This window comes from Ranitomeya variabilis, chromosome 1 (genome assembly GCF_051348905.1).
Source record: "Ranitomeya variabilis isolate aRanVar5 chromosome 1, aRanVar5.hap1, whole genome shotgun sequence".
Classification (NCBI taxonomy): domain Eukaryota; kingdom Metazoa; phylum Chordata; class Amphibia; order Anura; family Dendrobatidae; genus Ranitomeya; species Ranitomeya variabilis.
In genome coordinates this window covers 572,967,746-572,979,188 of record NC_135232.1, presented here as the reverse complement: position 1 = coordinate 572,979,188, position 11,443 = coordinate 572,967,746, and the positions used below count along the sequence as shown (strand labels likewise).

Below are 11,443 nucleotides of genomic sequence, written 5' to 3'. Positions count from 1 at the left end.
ATTCATGTAAAAAATAAAGAATAAAAATAAAAAAATATGGATATACTCACCTCTCCGGCAGACCCTGGACCTTAGCGGTGTAACCGGCAGCCTCTGTTCCTAAGAATGCAGTGAGTGAAGGACCTTCGATGACGTCGCGGTCATGTGAGCGGTCACATGAGCGGTCACGCGACCAATCACAAGCCGCGATGTCATCGCAGGTCCTGTACGCTCACTGCATTCTTAGGAACGGAGGCTGCCGGTTACACCGCTAAGGTCCAGGGTCCGCCGGAGGGGTGAGTATATCCATATTTTTTATTTTTATTCTTTATTTTTTACATGAATATGTCCTCCAGACCCTGGGAACCATACACTGGGAACCATACACTGGGAACTTCTGATTCCGATTTCCGATATCACAAAAATATCGGAATTCCGATACAGCCGATACCCGATATTTGCAGTATCGGAATGCTCAACACTATTTGCTGCCTTTTTTTTTTTTTTCTGCTGTTGAAAAAATCTTCGTCACATATCCCATGCTGTATAAATTGTAACAAGGTGTCCAGAGACAACTACTAGCCAGAGAGATTAAGCTATTTTTGCCTTGTTACAATGCCTCTAATTAAAAGTTTTGTGAGATTCGGTAACGTAAATGTTCATATTTGGAGCTCCACAATGGTCCATTATACGGCAGAGTTGTAGGGGAGGCATTACCACTCATGTCCAAGGCATTCTTTCTATGAAGCAGTCCTTAGTAAACCACACTCCTAGGTAAGGGCTGCAGATAATTATAGAATTTATCTCCTAGTGGTCCAAGCCGATCTACCACGCAAGGTAAGATATACAAAAGGGAACCTAACGATAAATTTATGGCTTAGGTCTTTTCATATGGTATACCCACTGTATTTAGCTGATGGAAAATGTGTCTTGGCAACAATAATGTGCATGCTGTCATAATCAGGCAACTGCAACTAGGTTCAAAAATATTCACTAGTTGCATTAAAAACTACAATGTTAGGAAGCTGGTCAATATATACACACATGGCCACTAGATGGCAACATTTCGAATAGAGTAAAGTGCTTTTTTTAAGCGCCATCACTTTATGGCTACTTTCACACATCAGGTTTTTGCCGTCAGGCACAATCCAGCAAATTTTTTAAAAAATGGATCGAGCAAAAAAACGGATCCGTCACATCAGTTTTTCACATTTTGAGCCGGATCAGTTTTTTGCGAAATGTTGCCATCTAGTGGCCATGTGTGTATATCTTAAGCTGCTTCCTAATAGTGCAGTTTTTGATGTAACTAGTGAATATTTTTTTTATCTATTTGCACCTGCCTGATTATGACAGTATGCACATTATTGTTACCAAGAAACATTTTCCATCAGCTAAATAAATATATTTATTGTACCTCGCTGCTAAATTATCTTTGTTTGAGCTCCTTTTGCCTCCAAATGTATCTCGGCACCTAATCTTGTGGGTTTTTTTTAATTAATATTTTTTAAATAAAATTTGCTTTTTATTCAAAATTATCTTTGGTCACTTCTATTTTATACCAGTAATTTTGAGGCTTTGATCTGGTATGAGTTTTGTTTACGCTCTTAATAAAAGTTACATTAGAATTAATTTTCTTTCCCCCTTTTTCCTTTTTCCTCACTGTATATAATTTGAACAAGTGGAACATGATTGTTTGCCAATAATAGAATGCTGTATATCAGAGCTGAAAGGTGGTGGCCGTATCTCATATGGGAGAAACCTAGTGACAGGTTCCCTTTAATATTTATTTTTAACTATTTGTCCCCTCTGCTCTGCAGGCTCTAGCTCTTTTTTTCAGCTGTTAATGAAGTAGTGATTGGCTGCTGTGATGTTGAATTTGCAAAGTCTCTATGGATCACATATTCATTAGTGGAAGCAACATAAGGAATATTAGACAGTAGAACTGAGTAGTGTAGCTGTGAATCCAGCACATGGGTAAAATATAACAATTACTGGAAAGCCACAGTACTGTTTATGTGTGTATACATCTTCCTCTTTTTCACTTTGCTCTTTCTCTCCCTTCTCCATATACTGTAATACTCAGCTGTAATCTAAGCCTTAACATTTTTGTATTTATAGGTGAAGCAGAATGCATATTTCTTTGATAAAATATATTATCAATGCCATACTATATGATTTAATTACTGATTTGTCAAAGTTTGTATAATTACTACAAATTGAAATATAAATGACTTACTAATTTTTAAAAAATATTGCTTACCTTATTACTGTAAACTTCCTTTTCTGCCTGTGTCATATCATACTTTCCATCTACTTAGTTCTGTTTAGAATTTTTTAGAAACAAAATAATTTATCCAAGGGCAAATTAATTCTCCTCAAATTTCCTAAAATCTTCAGATTATATCCAAAGTTTTAGAAATTTACATTGTGCAATATTCAACAAAATTGTAGCCAATAATTGTAGAGGAATGGGAAAAGGTGAATCAAAATAATACTCACATTGTTGCTCACACATAGTAATAGGTGAGCATGTAAAGGTTTAAATTAGTTATTGTGAACAGTTAAGCAAGTTTAATATGAAATGATGTCTGAAAGGCCTAATGTTAAAGATGACACATTTCCTTTGTATTGTAGGCTATACGAGTATACAGCTCTTACAAGAATTAAGAGACCACTGCAAACTTTTCAGTTTGTCTGATTTTTCTCTTTAGGCCGGCGTCACACTGGCATTTTAAATGGCCGAGTGCAATGCGATAAAAAATCGCATTGCACTCGGACCAATGTTATGCTATGGGCCGTTTTCCTTGGTCCGAGACAATCGCAGCATGCTGCGATTGTCTCGGACCGAGGAAAACTCTCGGCTCACTCGCACCCATATAAGCCTATGGGTGCAAGTGAGACAACGCACTTCACTTGGAAATCATCCGAGTGATGTGCGTTATAAGCGGACCCCAGCAATGGAGGAACTGGAGAAATTCATTTCTCCGCCTCCTCCGCAGCTGTGCTCTGATCCGCTCTGTGTGAGAGAATCGGAGCACAGACGCATGACACTCGGCTCCTGCTCTGCTGCAAGCAGGAGCCGAGGTCATTAGCATATCGCATCCGATGCTCTCGCATCTGATGCAATACGCCAGTGTGACCCCGGCCTTATAGGTATATTGTACCAGGAGTGGCATAAGGTTACCCAGAAGCAGTGTGAAAGACTGGTGGAAAGCATGCCAAGACGCATGAAAGCTGTGATTAAAAATCATGGTTATTCCACCAAATATTGATTTCTGAACTGTTCCTGAATTAAAACATTAGTATTGTTGTTTCTAAATGATTATGAACTTGTTTTTTTTCTTTATTATTTGAGGTCTGCAAGCAATGCATTTTTTTTGATATTTTGACCATTTCTCATTTTCAGAAAATAAATAGAAAATTTATTGCTTGGAACTTTAGAGACACATCAGTAGTTTATAGAATAAAAGAACAATTTACATTTTACTGAAAAACTTACCTATAAAGAGAAAAATCAGACAAAGTTTTGCAGTGGTTTCTTATTTTTTTCCACAGCTGTATATATATATATATATATATATATATATATGTGTATATATATATATATATATATATGTGTATATATATGCATATATATATAATATATATATACATGTGTATATATACAATATATATATATATTATATATATATATATATATATATATATATATATATATATATATATATATATATATATACACTCACTGGCCACTTTATTAGGTACACCTGTCCAACTTCTTGTTAACACTTAATTTCTAATCAGCCAATCACATGGCGGCAACTCAGTGCATTTAGGCATGTAGACATGGTCAAGACAATCTCCTGCAGTTCAAACCGAGCATCAGGATGGGGAAGAAAGGTGATTTGAGTGCCTTTGAACGTGGCATGGTTGTTGGTGCCAGAAGGGCTGGTCTGAGCATTTCAGAAACTGCTGATCTACTGGGATTTTCACGCACAACCATCTCTAGGGTTTACAGAGAATGGTCCGAAAAAGAAAAAAAATCCAGTGAGCGGCAGTTCTGTGGGCGGAAATGCCTTGTTGATGCCAGAGGTCAGAGGAGAATGGGCAGACTGGTTCGAGCTGATAGAAAGGCAACAGTGACTCAAATCGCCACCCGTTAAAACTAAGGTAGGCCTAAGATCATCTCTGAACGCACAGTGCGTCGAACTTTGAGGCAGATGGGCTACAGCAGCAGAAGACCACACCGGGTACCACTCCTTTCAGCTAAGAACAGGAAACTGAGGCTACAATTTGTACAAGCTCATCGAAATTGGACAGTAGAAGATTGGAAAAACGTTGCTTGGTCTGATGAGTCTCGATTTCTGCTGCGACATTCGGATGGTAGGGTCAGAATTTGGCGTAAACAACATGAAAGCATGGATCCATCCTGCCTTATATGGAGCATCTTTGGGATGTGCAGCCGACAAATCTGCGGCAACTGTGTGATGCCATCATGTCAATATGGACCAAAATCTCTGAGGAATGCTTCCAGCACCTTGTTGAATCTATGCCACAAAGAATTGAGGCAGTTCTGAAGGCAAAAGGGGGTCCAACCCGTTCTAGCATGGTGTACCTAATAAAGTGGCCGGTGAGTGTATATATATATATATATATATATATATATATATATATATATACATTTTAAAATGTTACATTTTAGAAATTACAAAAATGAAAATTGGCAGAAGCAAAAGTTTAGACACCATGTGTGAGATTCCTGGGTTGTCTTGCATGCACTGCTATTTAGAGGTCTAACCACATATTTCCAATGATGTTCAGATCAAGGGACTGTGAGGGTCAATGTACACCCTTCAGCTTGCACCTGTTAGGGTCATCAATTGTGGATTTTGATGTGTGCTTGGGATCATTATCCATGTGTAGAAGCCATCCTCTTCTCAACTTCAGCTTTTTTTTTACAGATGGAGTTATGTTTACATCAAGAATTTGTCGAAATTTTATTGAATCCATTCTTCCCTTTACCCGTTAAATGTTCCCCGTGCCATTGACTGTAACACAACCCCAAAGCATGATTGATCCACCCCCATGCTAAATGATTGGCAAGATGTTCTTTTCTTGAAAATCTGTGTTCTTTTTTCTCCACACATACTTTTGATCATCGTGGCCAAAGAGTTCTATTTTAACCTTGTTGGTCCAAAGAACTTGTTTCCAAAATGCATCAAGTTTTTCTAAATGTTCTTTTGCATACTATTGACGTTGACTTTTATAATGAATTCACAGGAGGGGTTTTCTTCTGATGAATCTTCCATGAAGGCCATATTTGTGCAAGTAAAGAAAAGTATGGTTTATTAGGGTGCTCAGACCAAAACAGACACTTGTTTTAGATAGAAAAGAAACTTCTTTACTTGGTCATTGTCTCCTCACAAATCTTTTCGGCGGTGAATATAAGTGAAGTTTTTTCTTTTCAAGTCTCTTTCCATATTGTACTTTTTTATGAGATTGTTTTCTAATTAGGTAAAAATGTTAAAATTGAAATCTTTCTCTTTGTTTTAATTTCTTTTCCTCATACAAAGTTTTTTGAGCGCACGCTTGACTTCTTTGTTTCTCATCCTGTATATCATTGGATTTAACATTGGAGTTATAACATTATAAAACAAGGAGAGCATTTTATCATGTTCCATAGAATAACTTGATTGGGGTCTGAGATACATAACTATGATAGTACCATAAAATATTAAAACAATTATAAGGTGGGATGCACATGTGGAAAAGGCTTTATGTCTGCCTTCCACAGAACGGATTTGCAAAATTGTAGAAATTATATAAAAGTAAGATATTAGGGTCAACAAAAAGGAGGCACCAGCTGCAAGACCACCTAGACCCAAAATAACAATGACATTAACTTTTGTATCAGTGCAAGATAGTTTCAGTAGGGGTGGCATGTCACAGAAAAAGTGATTTACTTCCTTAGAAGCGCAAAAAGATAGGGTTGAAGTAAGTATTGTATGAACGAATGAGTAAAGAAACCCAGTTATCCAACAACCCATAGCCAGTTGGATACAGGTTTTGCTACAAATGATTTGAGAGTAACGTAAGGGATGGCAAATAGCCACATATCTATCGTAACCCATAATGCTTAACAAAAAGCATTCAGAACTCCCCAAGAAGTGAAAGAAATAGAGCTGAGCAAAACATCCAACATACGATATGTAGTTCCGTTCTAAGAGCAGTCCAAGCAGCATTTTTGGAACGGTTACCGATGTAAAGGTGAGGTCCAAAATAGATAAATTGCATATGAATCTGTACATTGGTGTTTGAAGCTCATTAACAAGTTGGGTAATTATGATCAATATCACATTTCCTGTTATCGAAGTAGCATAAATCAAAGAGAATAATACGAACATTGCAATCTTTAGTTTTGGGTCACTGGAAAATCCAACTAAAATGAAGTCATCAATTTTAGTGTGGTTAAAGGATCCCATACTCGAGGTACCTGATAATCAGCATCATCATTATAAACAGCATATTAAATAACGAAATAAAAAATAGAAAATATTTGACAGTTTCACTCAAATATTAGGTCACTACTTCATTTATGATCATGGGAACATGATCATAGTTGAGATACTGACTTAAAGACGTTATCTGGGACTTTTATTATTTTTGCACAGAGGCTAAGAGTAGTGATGAGTGGGTCTGCTTGCCACTACTCGGTGCTCGCCTGAGCATCTCACTGCTCGAGATGCTCGGATCTCACCGAGTATTTCTGGGGTTGCTGGGTGGGAGCTTGGATCCCCGGCCTGCATGTTTGGTGCTCTTTAGAGAGCCAATGAACATGCAGGGATTGTTTGCCACACACTGTAATGCTGTAGCCATGTTGATTGTGGCATTACAGAGATTGGCTGGCCGCACAGTGTCTTCAGGTCTATATCAGACATGGCGCCGCCATGCTTGTCACAGTCTGCTCTGTAATCAGGAAGTAAGGAGAGTTGCTGCTTAGCTAGGGAGAGATTTGCTTGCTTCGTACGTAGTGTTGGAATACCATACTGTATATAATACACATATCCATCTCAACTAACAGTCCTTCTGAGGACTAATAAAGCTGCATAGATATCAGTGCTGGGCAGGCAGGCAGTGTATGTAGCAGACTTCAGTGCATATAGCAATTATTTGGGGATCTTAATCCTGATTATTTGCTTTAAAAACAATCCAGAGAACACCATTTTTCTTCTCCATTTGCTTGTTGACACTGCAGAATACAGTCAGATCCTTTCCATATTATAATGCTAAAAATCCTGCTATTTTAAATTGGGGTTTGTCCGTCACACGGATCACATATCAGTCTGATCAAAATTGTGCCATTTCAGGCCTCCATTTCAATTTTGTTGCAGTGTCTTTGCCAAATTATTGACACCAGTTTGCTGAAAAAAAAGTTACCAACAGGCCAGATATTTCAAACTGTGGTTTGTCTGTCACACGAATCACATATCAGTCTGCTCAAAATTGTGCCATTTCAGGGCTCCATTTCAATTTTGTTGCAGTGTCTTAGCCAAGTTATTGACACGAGTTTGCTGAAAAAAATAGTTACCTACAGGCCAGATATTTTAAATTGGGGTTTGTCCATCACACGGATCCCATATCAGTGCGCTCATAATTGTGCCATCTCAGGCCTCCATTTCATATTTGTTGTAGTGTCTTAGCCAAGTTATTGACACAAGTTTGCTGAAAAAAATAGTTACCTACAGGCCAGATATTTTAAAGTGTGGTTTTCCATCACAAGGATCACATATAAGTTGGTTCAAAATTCAGCTATTTGTAATGAATGTGGAAAATATTGTCCTCCATTTAAAATGGGCAAGGCACATGACAAGTGATGGGGAACTGGACGTTATAATGATGGTTATGGTGCATGCAGAGGCTGAGGCTGTGGGCAAGCTGAAATTGTGCCATGACAAACACCTACATCTTCTCGCCTGTCATTCCTGTCCCCTGTCCCAATTACTAGGGGACCACAACAGCACACCACTATTGAACCCAGAGCAGTGTCAAAAGGTTGTTGGTTGGATAACAGATAATGCTTCCTGTCACTGTGCCACCACCACTGTCTTCCACACGGTCAAGTCTGAGTAGCCGTGAGTGTGGACCGCATATTCCTCACGCTAATCCACCTTCCTCCCACAATGCTGAGTGCCCGAAAACAACTGATCCCACACTTGGACACTCCGAAGAGCTATTCCATTTATTGATTCGGGCCTCTCGCCTGGTCCACTTGGAGCGGGGCAAGAGGAGATCACATGTAACGATGCCAAAATATTTGAGCAGCCACGGTCACATGAAGGAGACGGTGGGAAAGTGTCACAAGAGGTGGACGATGATGAGACACAATTGCCAGAAAGGCAGGATGAGGACCAGGGTGTGGAAATGGAAGATGAGGTTTTGAATGATATAGTAACTCACTCAACCTGGCAGGAGGATATGCAGAGCAAAGAAAGCAGCACACAGGGGAGGGAGGCATAGCACCCCAACAGGAAGGAAGAGTTACGGACAACTCTGAAAGAGCAGGCAGATCTGTGGCTGACACCACTGAACCTACAGTCAGGCATGGTTGTGTGTGACAATGGTCAGAACCTGGTGGCAGCTCTGAGGTGAGGCGAGCTCATTCACGTACCTGTTGTGAATCCGCTTTTGGGCTCCCCTGGTGGTTGCTGGTGGTACTGGTGACTTGTGTGTCTTTGCTGTCTCAGTTCACCTGCTCCCATCAGTGTTTGGGAGTTTCCTATTTAGCCTTGCTCTCCAGTCATTTCCTTGCCGGTCATCATTGTAACCAGAGCCTTCGGTTGCATGTTCCTGCTACTAGTCTGCTGATCAGCTAAGTGGACTTTGTCCTTTTGTTTTGTATCTTTTGTCCAGTTTGCAGTTTTGTTATTCTCTGTAGCTGGAAGCTCTTGTGGGCTGAAATTGCCACTCCTGTGTCATGAGTTGACACAGGAGTCTTAAAGTAATTTCAGGATGTTTTTTTGATAGGGTTTTCAGTTGACCGTGAAGTCCTCTTTTGTATCCTTCTGCTATCTAGTAAGTGGACCTCTCTTTGCTAAATCTACCTTCATACTGTGTATGTCTTTTCCTCTAAACTCACCGTCATTACATGTGGGGGGCTGCTATCATCTTTTGGGGTATTTCCCTAGAGGTAAGCCAGGTCTGATCCTTCCTCTACCAGGGGTAGTTAGTCCTCCGGCTGGCGCGTGGCATCTAGAGTTAATCAGGTATGCTCCCTGGCTACTATTAGTTGTGTGGTAGATTTAGCTCACGGTCAGCTCGAGATTCCATCACCCAGAGCTCGTCCGTTATCTTTGTGTTTTGATGTTTCCCTGCCATTGGGAATCATGACAGTATGACCGGCCCGTGTTAAAGTTACTGGCAGAAGAAAGGAGAGAAAAAGAAGTCTGTAGAGTTTTTTTTTTCCTATGTTTGCTCCATAGTTGGATCAGTTGTATTTCAGCTCTAATTACAGCCTTTGCCTTTCTCTCCTTCTAATCCTTGAATGGCTCTGATCTCACCTGTTTAAAGATGGATCCTCAGAGCTTGGCTGCAGGTTTAAATAATCTTGCTACTAAGGTTCAAAATTTACAAGAATTTGTTATACATACTCCGATGTCTGAACCTAAGATTCCTACACCAGAGGTGTTTTCCGGAGATAGATCTCGGTTTCTGAATTTCAAATATAATTGTAAATTATTCCTTTCTCTCAGACCTCACTCCTCTGGAGATCCTGTCCAGCAGGTTAAGATTGTGATTTCTTTGCTGCGAGGTGACCCCCAAAACTGGGCATTTTCATTGACACCAGGGGATCCTGCGTTGCTCAATGTGGATGCCTTTTTTTCTGGCTTTAGGCTTGCTTTATGAGGAACCTAATTTGGAGATTCAAGCTGAAAAAGCTTTGATAGCCCTATCTCAAGGGCAAGATGAAGCTGAGATATACTGCCAAAAATTTCGTAAATGGTCTGTGCTTACTCAGTGGAATGAGTGCGCCCTAGCGGCAAATTTCAGAGAGGGCCTCTCTGATGCCGTTAAGGATGTTATGGTCGGGTTCCCTGCGCCTACAGGTCTGAATGAGTCCATGAAAATGGCTATTCAGATTGATCGGCGTTTGCGGGAGCGCAAGCCTGTGCACCATTTGGCGGTATCTTCTGAAAAGTCGCCAGAGAATATGCAATGTGACAGAACTCTGTCCAGAAGCGAGCGGCAGAATTACAGGCGTAAATATGGGTTATGTTTCTATTGTGGTGATTCTGCTCATGTTATATCAGCATGCTCTAAACGCACAAAGAAGGCTGACAAGTCTATTTGCACTTTACAGTCTAAATTTATTCTGTCTGTAACCTTGATTTGTTCATTATCAGTTATTACTGTGGATGCCTATGTGGACTCTGGCGCCGCCCTGAGTCTTATGGATTGGTCCTTTGCCAGGCGCTGTGGGTTTGATTTAGAGCCACTGGAAGTCCCTATACCTCTGAAGGGTATTGATTCTACCCCTTTGGCTAGTAATAAACCACAATTCTGGACGCAAGTGACTATGCGTATGACTCCAGACCATCAGGAGGTGATTCGCTTCCTTGTGTTGTACAATTTACATGATGTTTTAGTGCTTGGATTAACATGGTTACAATCTCATAACCCAGTTGACTGGAAAACAATGTCTGTGATAAGCTGGGGATGTCGGGGGGCTCATGGGGATGTACCTTTGGTTTCCATTTCGTCATCTACTCCCTCTGAGATTCCAGCATTTTTGTCTGATTATCGTGATGTTTTTGAAGAGCCTAAGATTGGTTCTCTCCCTCCCCACAGAGATTGTGATTGCGCCATAGATCTGATTCCTGGCAGTAAATTTCCAAAGGGTCGTTTGTTTAATTTATCTGTGCCTGAACATGCTGCTATGCGAGAGTATATTAAGGAGTCCCTGGAAAAGGGACATATTCGTCCTTCTTCATCTCCTTTAGGAGCTGGTTTTTTCTTTGTGTCTAAGAAGGATGGCTCTCTGAGGCCTTGTATTGATTATCGACTCCTGAATAAAATTACAGTCAAATATCAGTATCCGTTGCCTTTGTTGACTGATTTGTTTGCTCGCATAAGAGGGACTAAGTGGTTCTCTAAGATTGATCTTCGTGGGGCGTATAATTTGGTGCGAATTAAGCAGGGGGATGAGTGGAAAACCGCATTTAATACGCCTGAGGGCCATTTTGAGTATTTAGTAATGCCTTTCGGCCTTTCAAATGCACCTTCGGTCTTTCAGTCCTTTATGCATGATATTTTCCGTGAATATTTGGATAAATTTATGATTGTGTATTTGGACGATATTTTGATTTTTTCTGATGACTGGGAGTCTCATGTTCAACAGGTCAGGAGGGTTTTTCAGGCTTTGCGGACTAGTTCTTTGTGTGTAAAGGGTTCAAAGTGTGTTTTTGGG

At 40.0% G+C, this 11,443-nt stretch overlaps 1 protein-coding gene across 1 annotated transcript; it reads right to left on the bottom strand.

Annotated features, from left to right (window-relative positions):
• Positions 1-5,528: 5,528 nt before the first annotated feature.
• Positions 5,529-6,461, bottom strand: LOC143805348 (olfactory receptor 5V1-like). Its single transcript, XM_077284622.1, has one exon. The coding sequence runs from the start codon at positions 6,459-6,461 to the stop codon at positions 5,529-5,531; it is 933 nt and encodes a 310-aa protein (XP_077140737.1).
• Between the last annotated feature and the right edge of the window lie 4,982 nt (positions 6,462-11,443).